The 13185-nt window shown below is 36.4% G+C and overlaps 1 protein-coding gene, 1 long non-coding RNA gene and 1 other non-coding gene across 3 annotated transcripts; 1 reads left to right on the top strand and 2 right to left on the bottom strand.

The window, feature by feature from the left end:
• Nucleotides 1–404: 404 nt before the first annotated feature.
• On the bottom strand, nt 405–2315 carry LOC140007018 (uncharacterized). Its single transcript, XM_072049700.1, has one exon. It carries the CDS (start codon nt 2313–2315, stop codon nt 405–407), a length of 1911 nt encoding a protein of 636 aa, XP_071905801.1.
• On the top strand, nt 1642–1748 carry LOC113723248 (small nucleolar RNA R71). The gene has a single exon (XR_003448071.1). It is a non-coding gene; the product is annotated as a small nucleolar RNA R71 (small nucleolar RNA).
• A 7930-nt stretch (nt 2316–10245) lies between the features above and the next one.
• LOC113743788 (uncharacterized) lies at nt 10246–12948 on the bottom strand. The gene is made up of 2 exons (XR_003461202.2): nt 12366–12948; nt 10246–10954 (listed from the first exon to the last, which is right to left on the bottom strand). It is a non-coding gene; the product is annotated as an uncharacterized lncRNA (long non-coding RNA).
• Between the last annotated feature and the right edge of the window lie 237 nt (nt 12949–13185).

Consider the following 13185-nt stretch of genomic DNA (forward strand, 5'->3'; position numbering starts at 1 on the left):
AAAACCTCCTGTATAGCAGGGTCAATAACATTTACCGAGAAAACAGAGCCAATATTTGAATCGGATGGATATTTCATGGTCTCAAAGATGTTAAAGTGAACAATCTCACCATCAAATTCCATAGACAAAGTACCCTTATTAACATCAATTTTGGTTCGGGCTGTACTCAAAAAGGGTCTACCTAACAACAAAGGTGACGGATCACGGGAGTGTTCATCCTCCATGTCGAGCACATAAAAATCAGATGGAAAAACCAATTCATTAATTTTTACCAAAACATCTTCAATCAACCCGTCAGGGTATGCATTGGTCCTGTCAGCTAATTGAATTATTATCCCAGTCTCTTTCAAAGGGCCTAAGTTTAAGGAGGCATAAATGGACTTTGGCATGACATTAATTGAGGCTCACAGGTCTAACATGGCCTTCCCAATCAAAGTATTACCTATCCTACAAGGAATAGTAAACATACCTGGATCTCCGCATTTCGGTGGAAGCTTTCTTTGTAGAATTGCTGAAACATTCTCCCCAACTATAACTCGTTCATCCCCCTTCAACCGCTTGCGGTTGGCACACAGGTCCCTCAAAAATTTTGCGTACCTGGGTACTTGTTTAATCGCATCCAGTAGGGGTATGTTGATCTCCACCTTGCGAAAAATCTCTGTGACCTCTTTTTCCTTGTCTTGCTTCTTTGGTTTCTCTAACCTGCTAGGAAAGGGAGGTGGATTAGTTTTAACTATAGGAATTGGGTTCGAGGGTACCTTTGCATTTTTGTTGCCTCTGTCCTCCTCTTCTAATTCTTTCTCGATCCGTTCCTCGTCCTTGTCTTTAGAAATCACGGGTTCGGGTCCTTGAACTTCCTTCCCACTCCTTAAGGTCATTGCGCTTACATTCTTTGGATTCGTCTCAGGTTGAGATGGCAACTTCCCTTGAACTTGGGACTCCAAACGGTTGATTGTTATGGCCATTTGATTCATTTGATTTTGCAATGATTGCACCTGTCCCAGTTGATTCCTCATGCTTTGCAAGTCTGAATCCGTCTTTTGTTGGTTAGCAAGTAATTGCTTCATCATTTCTTCCATGGACGGACTTGAGTTTGAAGGGGGTGGTGGTGGTGGTGGGCGAGGATGGTACTGCTGTTGGTGTCCTTGCTGTCTATTTGGCACAAAGTTAGACTGCCTATTTCCTCCATAGCTAAGGTTGGGGTGATCCCTCCAACCAGGATTGTAGGTGTTTGAGTACGGGTCGTACTGCTTTCTTGGCGCGGGCGCGTGGCCAGCCATGTTCACCTGTTCTGCAGTTTCTTCTTGAACCAGTGGACACATTTCCGTAGGATGACCTACGGCAGTGCACACCCCACACACTTTGACTTGTGAAGCACTCCCCACAGCTAATTGTCTTACGAAAGATGTTAATTCGGAGATCTGCTGTTGGATAGAGGACGTTTCCACCTCATTCACCCTACGCGTCGGGATGTCCTCTCTTGAACCAAACTGCTGTGAGTTCTCAGCCATCCCTTCAATCAACTCCCATGCTCCTCGAGGGGTTTTGTTCACCAACGCCCCTCCACTTGCAGCATCGATTATGCTTCTGTCCCTGAAAAGCAACCCCTCATAGAAATATTGAATGAGCAGTTGCTCACTTATCTGATGCTGAGGGCATTTGGTGCATAGTTTCTTAAATCTCTCCCAGTACTCATAGAGAGACTCGCTAGGGTGTTGTTTGATACCACATATCTCTTTCCTCAGGCTCGCAGCTCGAGACGCCGGAAAGTACTTGTCCAGAAATTTTTTCTTCAATTGATCCCACGTGGTGATACTACCAGGCGGTAGGTAGTAGAGCCAGTCTTTTGTAGAGTCCTTCAAAGAGAAGGGGAAAGCCCTCATCTTTATTTGCTCTTCTGTAATTCCCGGAGGCTTCATACTGTTGCAAACGACGTCGAACTCTTGCAAGTGCTTGTAGGGCTCCTCACCTGGTAGACCATGGAAAGATGGCAATAGATGAATTAGACCAGATTTTAGTTCAAAGGGAGTGTCATCATTTAAATGTGGAAAAGTAATGCACAAGGGCTGCTGATTTAAATCAGGAGCAGCCAACTCCCTTAGTGTTCGTGCATTTGCCATAGTGACTTCCTCTCGGTCTGAATCACTTGAATTGTCACCAGACAAATTTGTCGGCTCAACCTCTGGATCAAGTTCCTGAGGAGCAATATCGTATTGCTCCTCCCTGAGCCGCCTGGTTTCTTTTCTCGTTCTACGCGCGGTCTTCTCTACTTCAGGGTCGAAAATTAATTCGCCTATACGAGAAGAGCGAGGCATAAACTAGAAAAATACCAGAAAAAAAATGAACTTAAAAAGAAACAAATGATTAACGCCAGTCCCCGGCAACGGCGCCAAAAATTGACAGGTGCCGAGCCTGTGCAATAATAAATACCTACTCGAGAAAAATAAATTTTCTGTGTATAGTAGTGAGTAGGGTCGAATCCACAGGGACTGGAAAAAATTCGATTCTTTTCAAGTTCGGGACACGGGGGATTTTTATCAAGATGAAATTAAAAATAAATAATTAAACAATTTAACTAAAAATAATTAACCAAAATAAATAATTAATTACTACAATTGTAAATAGCAATTAAATAAATGATAAATAAATTCTAGCCAAGGATACAACTACGCAGACACAGTCCATTCATCCGATCATTGATGCAAAGAAGGTTCACTTAATTTTATTAACAGGTTAGTTATAGTCGCCGATAAACTCTAACGACCAGCTTTTCCATAATTTATTGATAACCAAGGTACGACCGCTGATTACCCCTAACCAGGAAATACTCCTAGGTACGACCGTAGGAACTAATTTCCTAATTGCATTAAAAACTAGAAAAGCCTAACCCAAATTAATAACACGCTACGAGGGTTATTTAAATCAGATTGCATGTCCCCCTAATATGTGAAAATACTAGTTGTCACTAATATTAACCAACTAAATAATTACGGATTCAATTGATTAATTTGACAGGAGATTAATAAGTCAAATTGCACATCGGGCCCTTGATATCCAATTAACAAAATAATCCCATGGAAATTAAAATAGAAAACATGCAAATATTAATAAATTAAGGAACACGTAAAAACTAATTAGATCTCACAGATAATTGGGACTGCGTCTTCGCGTTGATCCTTGACTAGAGGAGAAGATTAGCCACGCCTCATAAGAAAATTCCCACGCAATTTAATTGAACTCAAAGACATTTATCTCTTACTAATAATTAAAAATAAGAATTATATTCTCTGTAGTCTAATACAATCAAAATAGTCTCATGGAAGAGAAGAAGAAAAACTCCGCTGCGGAAATGTGCCGCTCTCCCACATATAAAAACAAGCCAAATCGAAACTTCACTCCACGCTTACAGAAGAAAACATTCCTTCCCTACCTAATCAACTCCACCGAAAACAAAAGCAAAGCCAACTATGGTTTGTCGGTTTCTCTTTTGACCAAGTGCACACGTTCACAAATAAGAAAGCAAGACCACAAATGTGCAAAGAAAGCAAACTTTAGACAATACAACTTATTTGCGGTCCCCACCAACTTTGATATTTTGTCTAGCCAAATTGAATTCCCAAATGCAATTCCATTCTTCTTCGTTGGTTTGCACCGGAATTGTGTAAAGCTTCACAATAATCTTCTCAAGAGGTTTCTGCTCCAATTTCTGAAATTATATCCAAATACCAAATATAAATATATTTTGACAATTAAAGCAAATTAAAGCAATATTTGGCAATGATAAAAAGGAAAATTAACAATAAAATTACTAACAATTAACACCCTATCACTGCTTCCTATTTAAGCTGTCTTCGCCAAGTATAGACACAGCCCTTTGTGATTGCTAAATTAGAAATTCGAGCTCTTCGGATCCAGTTTTGTCCAGTTGTATAAACTGATAGAACTTGGATTTAAACCAAGAGAATTTCGGTATAAACTAGTACGATTTTGGTATAAATATTAATGGGAAAATCGTCCAAAACGTCCCTCACATTTAGTAAAATGACTTTTTTCGTCCCTCACTTTTAAAAGTGTAATTTTATGTCCCTTACATATTCACATCGGTCAAATTTAGTCCCTAACTAGGTTTCCGATCATTTTTTGGCCGGAATCCATCACGTGCAAGGCACGTGATCATTTTTGAAGGGTAAATTTGTCAAATTATATTTTACATAATTTAATCTATAGTCCTCCACATTTTATAAAACAAATTTTTTCATCCCTCGCATTTTATAAAATAATTTTTTTATCCCTCACATTTCATAAAATGAATTTCTCCATCCCTCACATTTCAAAAAATGAATATTTCCATCCCTCACTAATTATGTGTGTGAGGGAAACCCTTAAAAAAAATTGTGTGTGAATACATTTTGTTTAAACACATGTATATGTCTATTTAATTTTGCTTAATAATACGAATAGCATAAATATATGTATGTGTCTATTTGATTTCATTTAACAATACGAATACCATATATTATACGTGATCATTTGATTTTATCTGGTATTAGCTAGTAAAAAATCTTGCATTCATTGTCAAGTTGGCCAATAAAACTATTTTCGATCAAAATACAATAAGAAAAAGCAAATTAAGGTTCTATTGGTAAATATTAGTCATAATCATACAAAAAGAGAAGATAACCCACAAGTTGGGCTCAATTACATACATGTGTTTATGCTATTATTATTAAGCAAAATCAAATAGATATATACATATGTTTAAAAAAAATGTATTCACACACATAATTAGTGAGAAATGAAAAATTCATTTTTTGAAATGTGAGGAATGGAGAAATTCATTTTGTGAAATGTGAGGGATGAAAAAATTCATTTTATAAAATGTGAGGGACGAAAAAATTTATTTTATAAAATGTGGAGGACTATAGATCAGATTATGTAAAATATAATTTGACAAATTTACCCTTAAAAATGATCACGTGCCTTGCACGTGATAGATTCCGGCCAAAAAATGATCGGAAACCTAGTTAGGGACTAAATTTGACCGATGTGAATATGTAAGGGATATAAAATTATACTTTTAAAAGTGAGGGACGAAAAAAATCATTTTACAAAATGTGATGGACGTTTTGGACGATTTTCCCAATATGAATTATAACTGAGTTGGTGTAAAACTCCCGGTTACACCAAAATTATACTAGTTTACATAACTGGATGGAATTGGACAGAACCTCAGTTGGAGAGGTCCCGGATCCGTTAAAATTCTGACATTTAGGAACATATTCAAGCTGCTAAACTCTCTGCCTTCATCAATCTACCCTCAAACATATGCTTGTGACTCGCGAGCATACAGTGCATATAAGCCACAATCGCACCATGAACAATGCAAACTCTTGCTCTATTGTCTCTGCTAAAAAACACCCAAGCACTTGAAAATTAGCCACCGTACATTTCTCTACAATGGCAGAGTTCAAGCCTATCTCAAACGTCCCTAGCAAAATAGCAAGAGAAGAAAATGTGTTCTATATGCCATACGCTTCCAGCAGAAAATTGTTCGTGAAGTACGATCCCTACGAAGCCACAATCTTTAGCGTGGCCACTATGTACATAATGAATAAACCGGATCTATGCGTTCCATTAATCAAGTCTCTTATATTAAAAGAAAGAAGAATGAAAATGATAGGCTTCTATTATCAATGAATCGATACCTAAGAACATAACTGTTCGTCTAGCTAGCATGTCATTCCCTTGGTCATCAGATAAATGCTTAGTGAAACAGTTTGTGGATGCGGCTTGAAATCAAATCACCTACTGAAGTCATAAAAGTAGTTTATTAATGGCCATTTGCTGAGCTGCGTTATTGCCATTCGTTTTATGATTTCCAATAGTTTTAGAGTAATTTATTGAAATTCAAGAAAACTTCATTATATTATTTACTTAATTTATTTTCTCTTCTTGCTATTTCTTCTTTTTGTTTTCCTTTTGCATTCTCCTCTAACTACAAGCAATTCCCTAATTTTCTCCAATTTCTATTAAAAAAAAGGAAATTTCTTCTTCATTTGGACATACCACCATACATTTTTTTTTCCATTATTATTTTTTAAATTGTTTTAACGTATTCTTTTGATTTTTATTTGTCATCCATCATTTTAACTTTAGCCATGACTTATTGTAATTCAGTTGGTACTAACGATTCGGAATTAAAGAATTATAAAGTCATATTCAGTGGAAATTTTGATTTGTAAAGGTAAACTTTAGTTCCTACTAATGAAGTGTAGTAAGCCCATTAGATAAAACTGTGATAGCCGATGGTTAAAGAGATTGAAGAGAACAAATTTATACTTCTTGAATAGAAATTAAGTTACTCAAAAGTCAATCCTGAGAAACTTGCTTGATAATATTACTTAACATTTTCAACAATTGACATTTGGTTCAACTGACTATGAAATTTAAGATTTAAAAACAAGAAGTACACGATTTGGACTTGATTCAAATTAGTTTGAGCGGACTTAGATTGATCAAGTTTTGCTTTAACATGTTAAACTTATTTCAGTTTGTAATCCATCAATTATTTTAGTATCTAAATGTACTTAATTTTTTTTTTTCAAAGCTTCTAGTCAAAGAAGATTTTCTTCCTTCTCCCTAACTTCCTCCACTCTTTTCAAACAAAACAACAACTTACTCCATGAGAGGAAAGACCTATGATTTCTTGTTATGTTCATAAGTAATAAAGTCTCTCTTAGAATTTCTAGTGAGAGTATTGTTTTCTGCTAAGGTTTCCTAGTGGGAGATTTCTTCTTTCCTAAAATTTTTCTAGTGACAGTTCCTTCTTTCTTAGGGTTCCTAGAATTTTCTGTTAGTTTTGTGCTTTTTTGTTCTGTTTTTCTTTGTTTTATCTCAATTTTTTCGGATCTAATTGTCAGATCTAAAATTTCTGAGCCTATTTTGTTAGATCTCAACTTCAAGTAAGGGCTTGAAGCACTTAAACAATAGATCTGAGGGAAGAAGACATGTACAGATATTCGTTGCATTAAAATGATTGATATCTTTTGGATTACGTTGGAAATTTTTTTTTGTAATTTCCCAAATCTGATGTATAGATCCTTCAGATTTGTTATGTGATGCATCTGTAGATCCTTCCTTCAAATTTGTTATTTTTGTGACATGTTTGATGATGTATTTTCTGTCATTAGTTCAACTCTAACGAATGAAATCGTGAATTTTATTTTAAAAAAATGTACTTAATTAATTAGTGGATTACAAATCTAAATATCTTCCAAATAATTTAAGCAACTAGAAGGATTTGAAAGGATTTCAAATATTTCATTAATACCTCAATCCAAATGCAGCCAAACGTAAATTGATATTAGTGTTGCTATGAAGAGATTAATTTTCGTTCATCCCTGTATATATTGTGGAACATAGATAAGCATATCAACAAAATCTTTAGACATGCCTGTTTTCTTAGACTGGAATTTTGTTCAGTTAAATTCACCACATTTAACTATTGCCATCGACTAATAAGTCCAGGGTCTTGCAACTTTACCAACGATTGATGCTTGAAGTGGTTCGTGGAAAGGAACATCAAAGCATTTGGTTTCTTAAAACGAAATTAATGAAAATGAATTATAACAAAATTCATTATTTGAACACAAATTTAGACATCAGTTATCTATTAAGTGTTCAAATTTCCAAATCCTTCAGCATTTTTTCTCTTCCTTTTCACTACGCATGACATAACCCCATTTTACCCTCTGCTATGAAGCAGTGGTGGAGCCACATAGGTTTGAGGGTTGGCAATTGCTCCCCCTCAAGATTAATAAAATTATATAATGGTCTTGAAAATTTAAACTTTTTAAGTTTGCATCACATTTGCACCCCCTGAATTTCATAAAATTCCCTCTTTTAGTTGTACTGCCCCCTTAAGTTTAAGAAAATTCCTTTTCCTATATAGATTATGCTTTGAAGTTTTATATATTCCTCCCCCCCCCCCTCCCCCCAAATTCTACATTTACCCTTTAAAACAAGATATTTTATTGATTATCTCTAACAAAAATTTTAGACATATTCCAAATTAAACATTAATGAAACTCTAATGGGAGAAAAGGATTTGGAATCTTAAATCAAAGTACATAGTATATTTCTTATATAAATCTAAGAGCATGATTTACGCTAAAATTGACTATTACACCCCCTCACCATAGGGTCCTAGTTATGCCACTGCTATGAATTGTGAATGATTGTTCAGAAAAAGCCCCAATCTGAATTGGACATAAGCATCTCTTAAACCATATTGACACGGAATCTTAGGCTCCATTTGGGAGTTGGAGTTTTGGACAGAGAAGAAGGGTAAACAAGACCTCTGCCTTGCTTGGATGGTAGTTTTTTAAGGAAAAATTCTTACGTTTTTCATAATCACATTCTCCAATCATTTTGTTTTTTACCTCACATACATCAAACCATTACAATATATTTTTCTATAAAAATTCCAGAAAATAGTAACCTAAAAGAAAGTGGACCTTTATTTGTTAGTTTTTAGTAAGAAGAAAAATAAAGGAAATGCAGCAGCTAAAACTTTTCGGCCCAAATTGGGCGAAAATGGAACGAAACTTAGAGGAAGCTTGTTAATTTTTTCAAAATGCCTATTTTGTCTTTCAAAAGCATTACAACAAATAGTTAATGACTTACATATTCAGAATCATTCCCTTTGTTCCACTTATTCTCAAAAATCCCAAGCAACCTAACCATCTCGTCTTCTCTTCTATTTCTCTTTCATAACTTCAGCTTTCCCTTCTTTTCTTTTGTATCCTAGACTCCCAAACTAAGCCTTACGGGTGTTGCAAAAAGTCTTCATCATGCCACCTAATCTTAAACTGATAATTAGTAGAGACATCTGCGATTCCGAATGGAGAAAAGTAGTACAGCCAAAAAAGTAAATTTTTTTTCCTTGGTAAAAAGTAGAACTATAATGCATAATTGGTGATAAGTTTTTTGTCCAAAAGACTTGCATGAGTGATGTTTCATCACTAAGCAAAGCAAAAACTGTAAAGTCTGTGGACTTGTCTGAAAGAGAACATTTCAATACAGTAAAACATCCAGATAAAATGCTAAATGGAACAAAATATCAAAGACAGTTTATTGTCAAAGAATAACACAACAATGCACGAAAACATTGACGACAGTTGGGGAACCCATTGACTAACTAGAGTTAGACTAAAGCAGGGTAGCAATGGCAGTTCATGCTCCTTTCAGTGGGCACAAACTCTTTACAAACATGGTCTTACATACCGCAATGAACAAAACTGTTTCACTCGGTGGCCTGACTTTTGCCCTCTTGGAAGCGGCCGCTGGCATCTTACAAAATTGATAGACGTGCTAAAAAGGCAATCTAGAACATTCAAAGGAAACTAATTACAACTATAGAATTGTCTAGATCTATAGTAAAGCTAGATCCAGCGCAGAAGGAACGACTACAGCACTATAATGCACCATTTATCTCATAGTCCTTTAAGCACCATGAAAATTCCGCCAACTTCTCAACTGGAAGTGATTATTCTTGACCCTTCGGTACTAGCCAAGGAAACCATTCTTTTTATTTGTAGATACCAGCTAAGAGAAGCTAAATCTTTGTTTCAAATTCGTGAAAAGTTTAATTTTGCTTCCGAAAACAGTTTGTTAAACCTAGTCCTAGTTTTAAAGATATTTGAACATTTCACCTAAAAGAAAGAATGCCTCCTGTAACATTTGGAGGACTACACACTCTACTATGTTTGTAATTATTATACCATCTATCTGGAAAAAGCTATTTTACTTGACACAAGGGAAAGTTCAACATTTCGCCAGAATAGAAAGAGGTATCAGACATTAACTGCTGCAAAACTTTAGAAATAAAAATGTGAAATTCAGCAATAAAAGATATTCTGAAACCTTGAGAGACCTAAGAGAACGTATAAGTCCCTTCTAGGCTTTCTGACTCCATAAGTTTGGCATGAATGAAACAAGGTCTTATCCGCATTGGTATTTTGGAATGGAATTGCGAAGATACCCCCGCAGTAAAGAATCATATAGGCCATCAGAATCTTCTGAGCTCTGCCAAAAGAGCTAACAGACAGCAATAAAGATGAAGAAGAATTAGGGAAATCAAATAAATGGGCATTGACTAACTATATTAAGACTAAACTAGCGAAATATGGCCCCTCCTGGCATTAGTCGCATTTTATAGTTCTTTTACTGAATATAAACATCATATCAACTAAATAAGGGCAGAACTGCAATATTGCACAAATTATCGGAATGTTCTGAAAGGAAGTTAAGATGGCATAACCAGGGAAAAGAGCACATGATTTCAACATCCAGTGCATCATCAACAACTGCAAAAATGACTAAAATATAGAAATCTATTTTCTGATGGACCAAAATACCTGATAGGTCATATATGAAATTCCCTCAAAAAAAAAATATCAGCACAATGTACCCACGAGGAAGGAATCTACAGACAATAAAACATTGAGCCCAGAGATTAGAATCCTACACGAGCAAACACCTCCGACTTCTGTTCATCCAAAAGTCACATTTGATCTCTTGTGTTTCTTTGAGCATCCAGAATACGTACTTTTACTCCACAGATTTAATTAAGAACCACCCTGCAGTTTTTTGAGCACCTCCATAACTTCAATAACTTCCTTTGAACGAATGAACGACAATCTTTTGAAAATTTGGATTTGGAAGCATATATAGACATCTTTTGCAACACACTTGCATGCTTCAGAAGATATCTAACTATCTCAAACTCGTACTCTCTGCCACTGAAATTTTTCATTTTCACTTCTGTAAGATGTTCATACTCTATCCCACTCTAAAATTTTGTTTTAGCTTCCATAAGAAGTTCATCCAGACAATGAGGTCCATCTTCAGCACCAGAGTCTAGGTCTATAACAGGGAGAACTTCCTCTTGGTCCTGACCAGGAAAAAACAAAAGAAAAACCTTGACAATCAGATCAAATGGTTATGTCACTATCTAATTTTAAAAAATAGAGGCCAGAATCATTTGGTTCATTCTGTTGTAAGAGCCTTAGTTCAAATGCTAACTAACCATGTTGCAGACAAGCATTTCTAGATTTGGTGTCCTCTTTAGTAGACAGACTCTCCATAAATACCCAATTGTGTCATTCCGGATTGCAAGAAGAGCCAAATGTGTCCAACTTTGAAACTCAAGCAACATAACTTTTATCATACCAAGACACTTCACATAATGTAAAGTGCAAAAGTCATTCAAATGGTAGCAAAATTTACGATATAAGATGAAAAATCAAGAAGAGGCAAGTGCAACATAGATATTCAAGAGTTGTACCTCCATAGAGAGTCCCTGTAAATGCAGATACTTTATGTTGTACATTTCATGAATAAGCTGGTTAAACTGATAAGCCTCATTAAATTCTAGTTCATCCAAAAAACTAGTAAAAGATAGACGAGCTCTAACCAAATATTTTCATCTTGCAAGCTGAATCAATTACTGGGCAGAAAAAGCAATCATACTCTAGATACTTAAGATTCGGGGTGTTAGGAACGACCCTTTGCCCTTGCTGATAAAGAATCCAAACCAACCTTTTTTAGTGAATGAATGGAAATATCAACTAATTCGTCATCACAAACATCGACATCAGAAACCCCCAAATCCTCAAGCAATGGACAGATCAAACCAACTTTCCACACCGTATCATTACCCATCACTGTCAACTTTCCTGCTAAATTCAACGCCTTTAGATTCACATGAAACTTCCAATTTTGGAAACTCAAGCGCAAACTTTCCATGTAATTTGAATATTACAAGTCTGTTGCATTGATACGAAAAGGTTAACCCGTCCATACAAGGCCCAGAAATTCCATAACAAGCACCCCTCCTTAGAGGCCAACGTCCTCGTGGCCTGGTAATTCAGGGCTCCCCCTCCGTCGAACCTGGGACGTTGGGGTTATTTGTCTGGCTCTGATACCATTGATACGAAAAGGTTAACCCGTCCATACAAGGCCCAGAAATTCCATAACATGCATCTGAATATTTGAATGGCAAGACTAATAAGATCCAGCGATACCCAATTCGTTCAACAAAAACATCAACTTCAACATTGTGACAGAGTGGAGAAGTTATCCACGCTTTAATTTGGCGCATTTTCTGATAAATTAGCTCTAATAATCTCAGTGTAATTTCATTTATGGATGATTTGTGAGAAACAAGCCTCGTAATACAACAGGCAAATTTATCCTCTAACAATAAGCTATCATTTTCATTAATATCATCTCTGCCTATTTGATCAGAATTAAAAATCAGTGACTCATCCAAATCAATTTTGGGAACATCCAAGAAAAGATACCTCCACCTGGTGGACAGAACGGCCGAGAATTTTGTGGGGAGAAACGAGAGTACGTGGCAGAGGATGGAGTCTGGCAAATCACTGAGTCTATCTTCTGCTTCATTTCTTCCTCTGGAAACTTTGTCCCTACTCGATTCCTCTCTCATGGCTACTATTTGAGAATGGGGTTTGGCACAATTTCGTAAAGGAGCAAGGCGGAAATGCCCTAGGAACTCTAGCTCAACCGGGTTCGATTTTGTTGAGGAGCAAACCAAAAATGGCCTTAGTTAAGCATGGCTTTCTCTGCGGAACTCTGGCTCTACTGGATTCCTCACTCGTGGCTCGAATTTGAGATGGGTTTGTGATATATTTTGTAAAGGAGAAAGCAAAAAATGCCCAAGAAATCTAGCTGTAATGAGTTCAATTTTGCAGGAGGATGGCTTCCCCTGAAAATCTGGCGACTGCTAAGTTTCTTACGCACGGGGCATGGCTACTGCCTGTCAACGGTCCGGGTCGACCCGAATCCGGAACCAGATCCGTTTTGCCAAACAAAAAAACGGATCGGATAAGGAATATGGTATTTTGACCCATATTAGACCCGAATCCGAATATAAATTGATTAATAATTTTAACAAAAAAAAATTATTAATATAATACCCCAAATTTACTTCTTTGACTATTATTCATATAGTCAAACACACCAAAGACAAGTGTTGTTGCAAAAATAGGTTTTTGATGGGCCCATTTTCGGGTAGGTCCGACCCGGTTTCGGAACCCGTTGGATTCGGATCAGGGAGAAAGAGTAAAGGACTCGTCGGATATTCGGGCTAGAATCGAAACT

The sequence above is a fragment of the Coffea arabica genome, chromosome 5e (genome assembly GCF_036785885.1).
Source record: "Coffea arabica cultivar ET-39 chromosome 5e, Coffea Arabica ET-39 HiFi, whole genome shotgun sequence".
Classification (NCBI taxonomy): Eukaryota; Viridiplantae; Streptophyta; class Magnoliopsida; order Gentianales; family Rubiaceae; genus Coffea; species Coffea arabica.

Bases quoted from the DNA above. Each gene is read 5' to 3' on its own strand.
- LOC140007018 (XM_072049700.1), bottom strand. From the start codon at position 2,315: ATGCCTCGCTCTTCTCGTATAGGCGAATTAATTTTCGACCCTGAAGTA.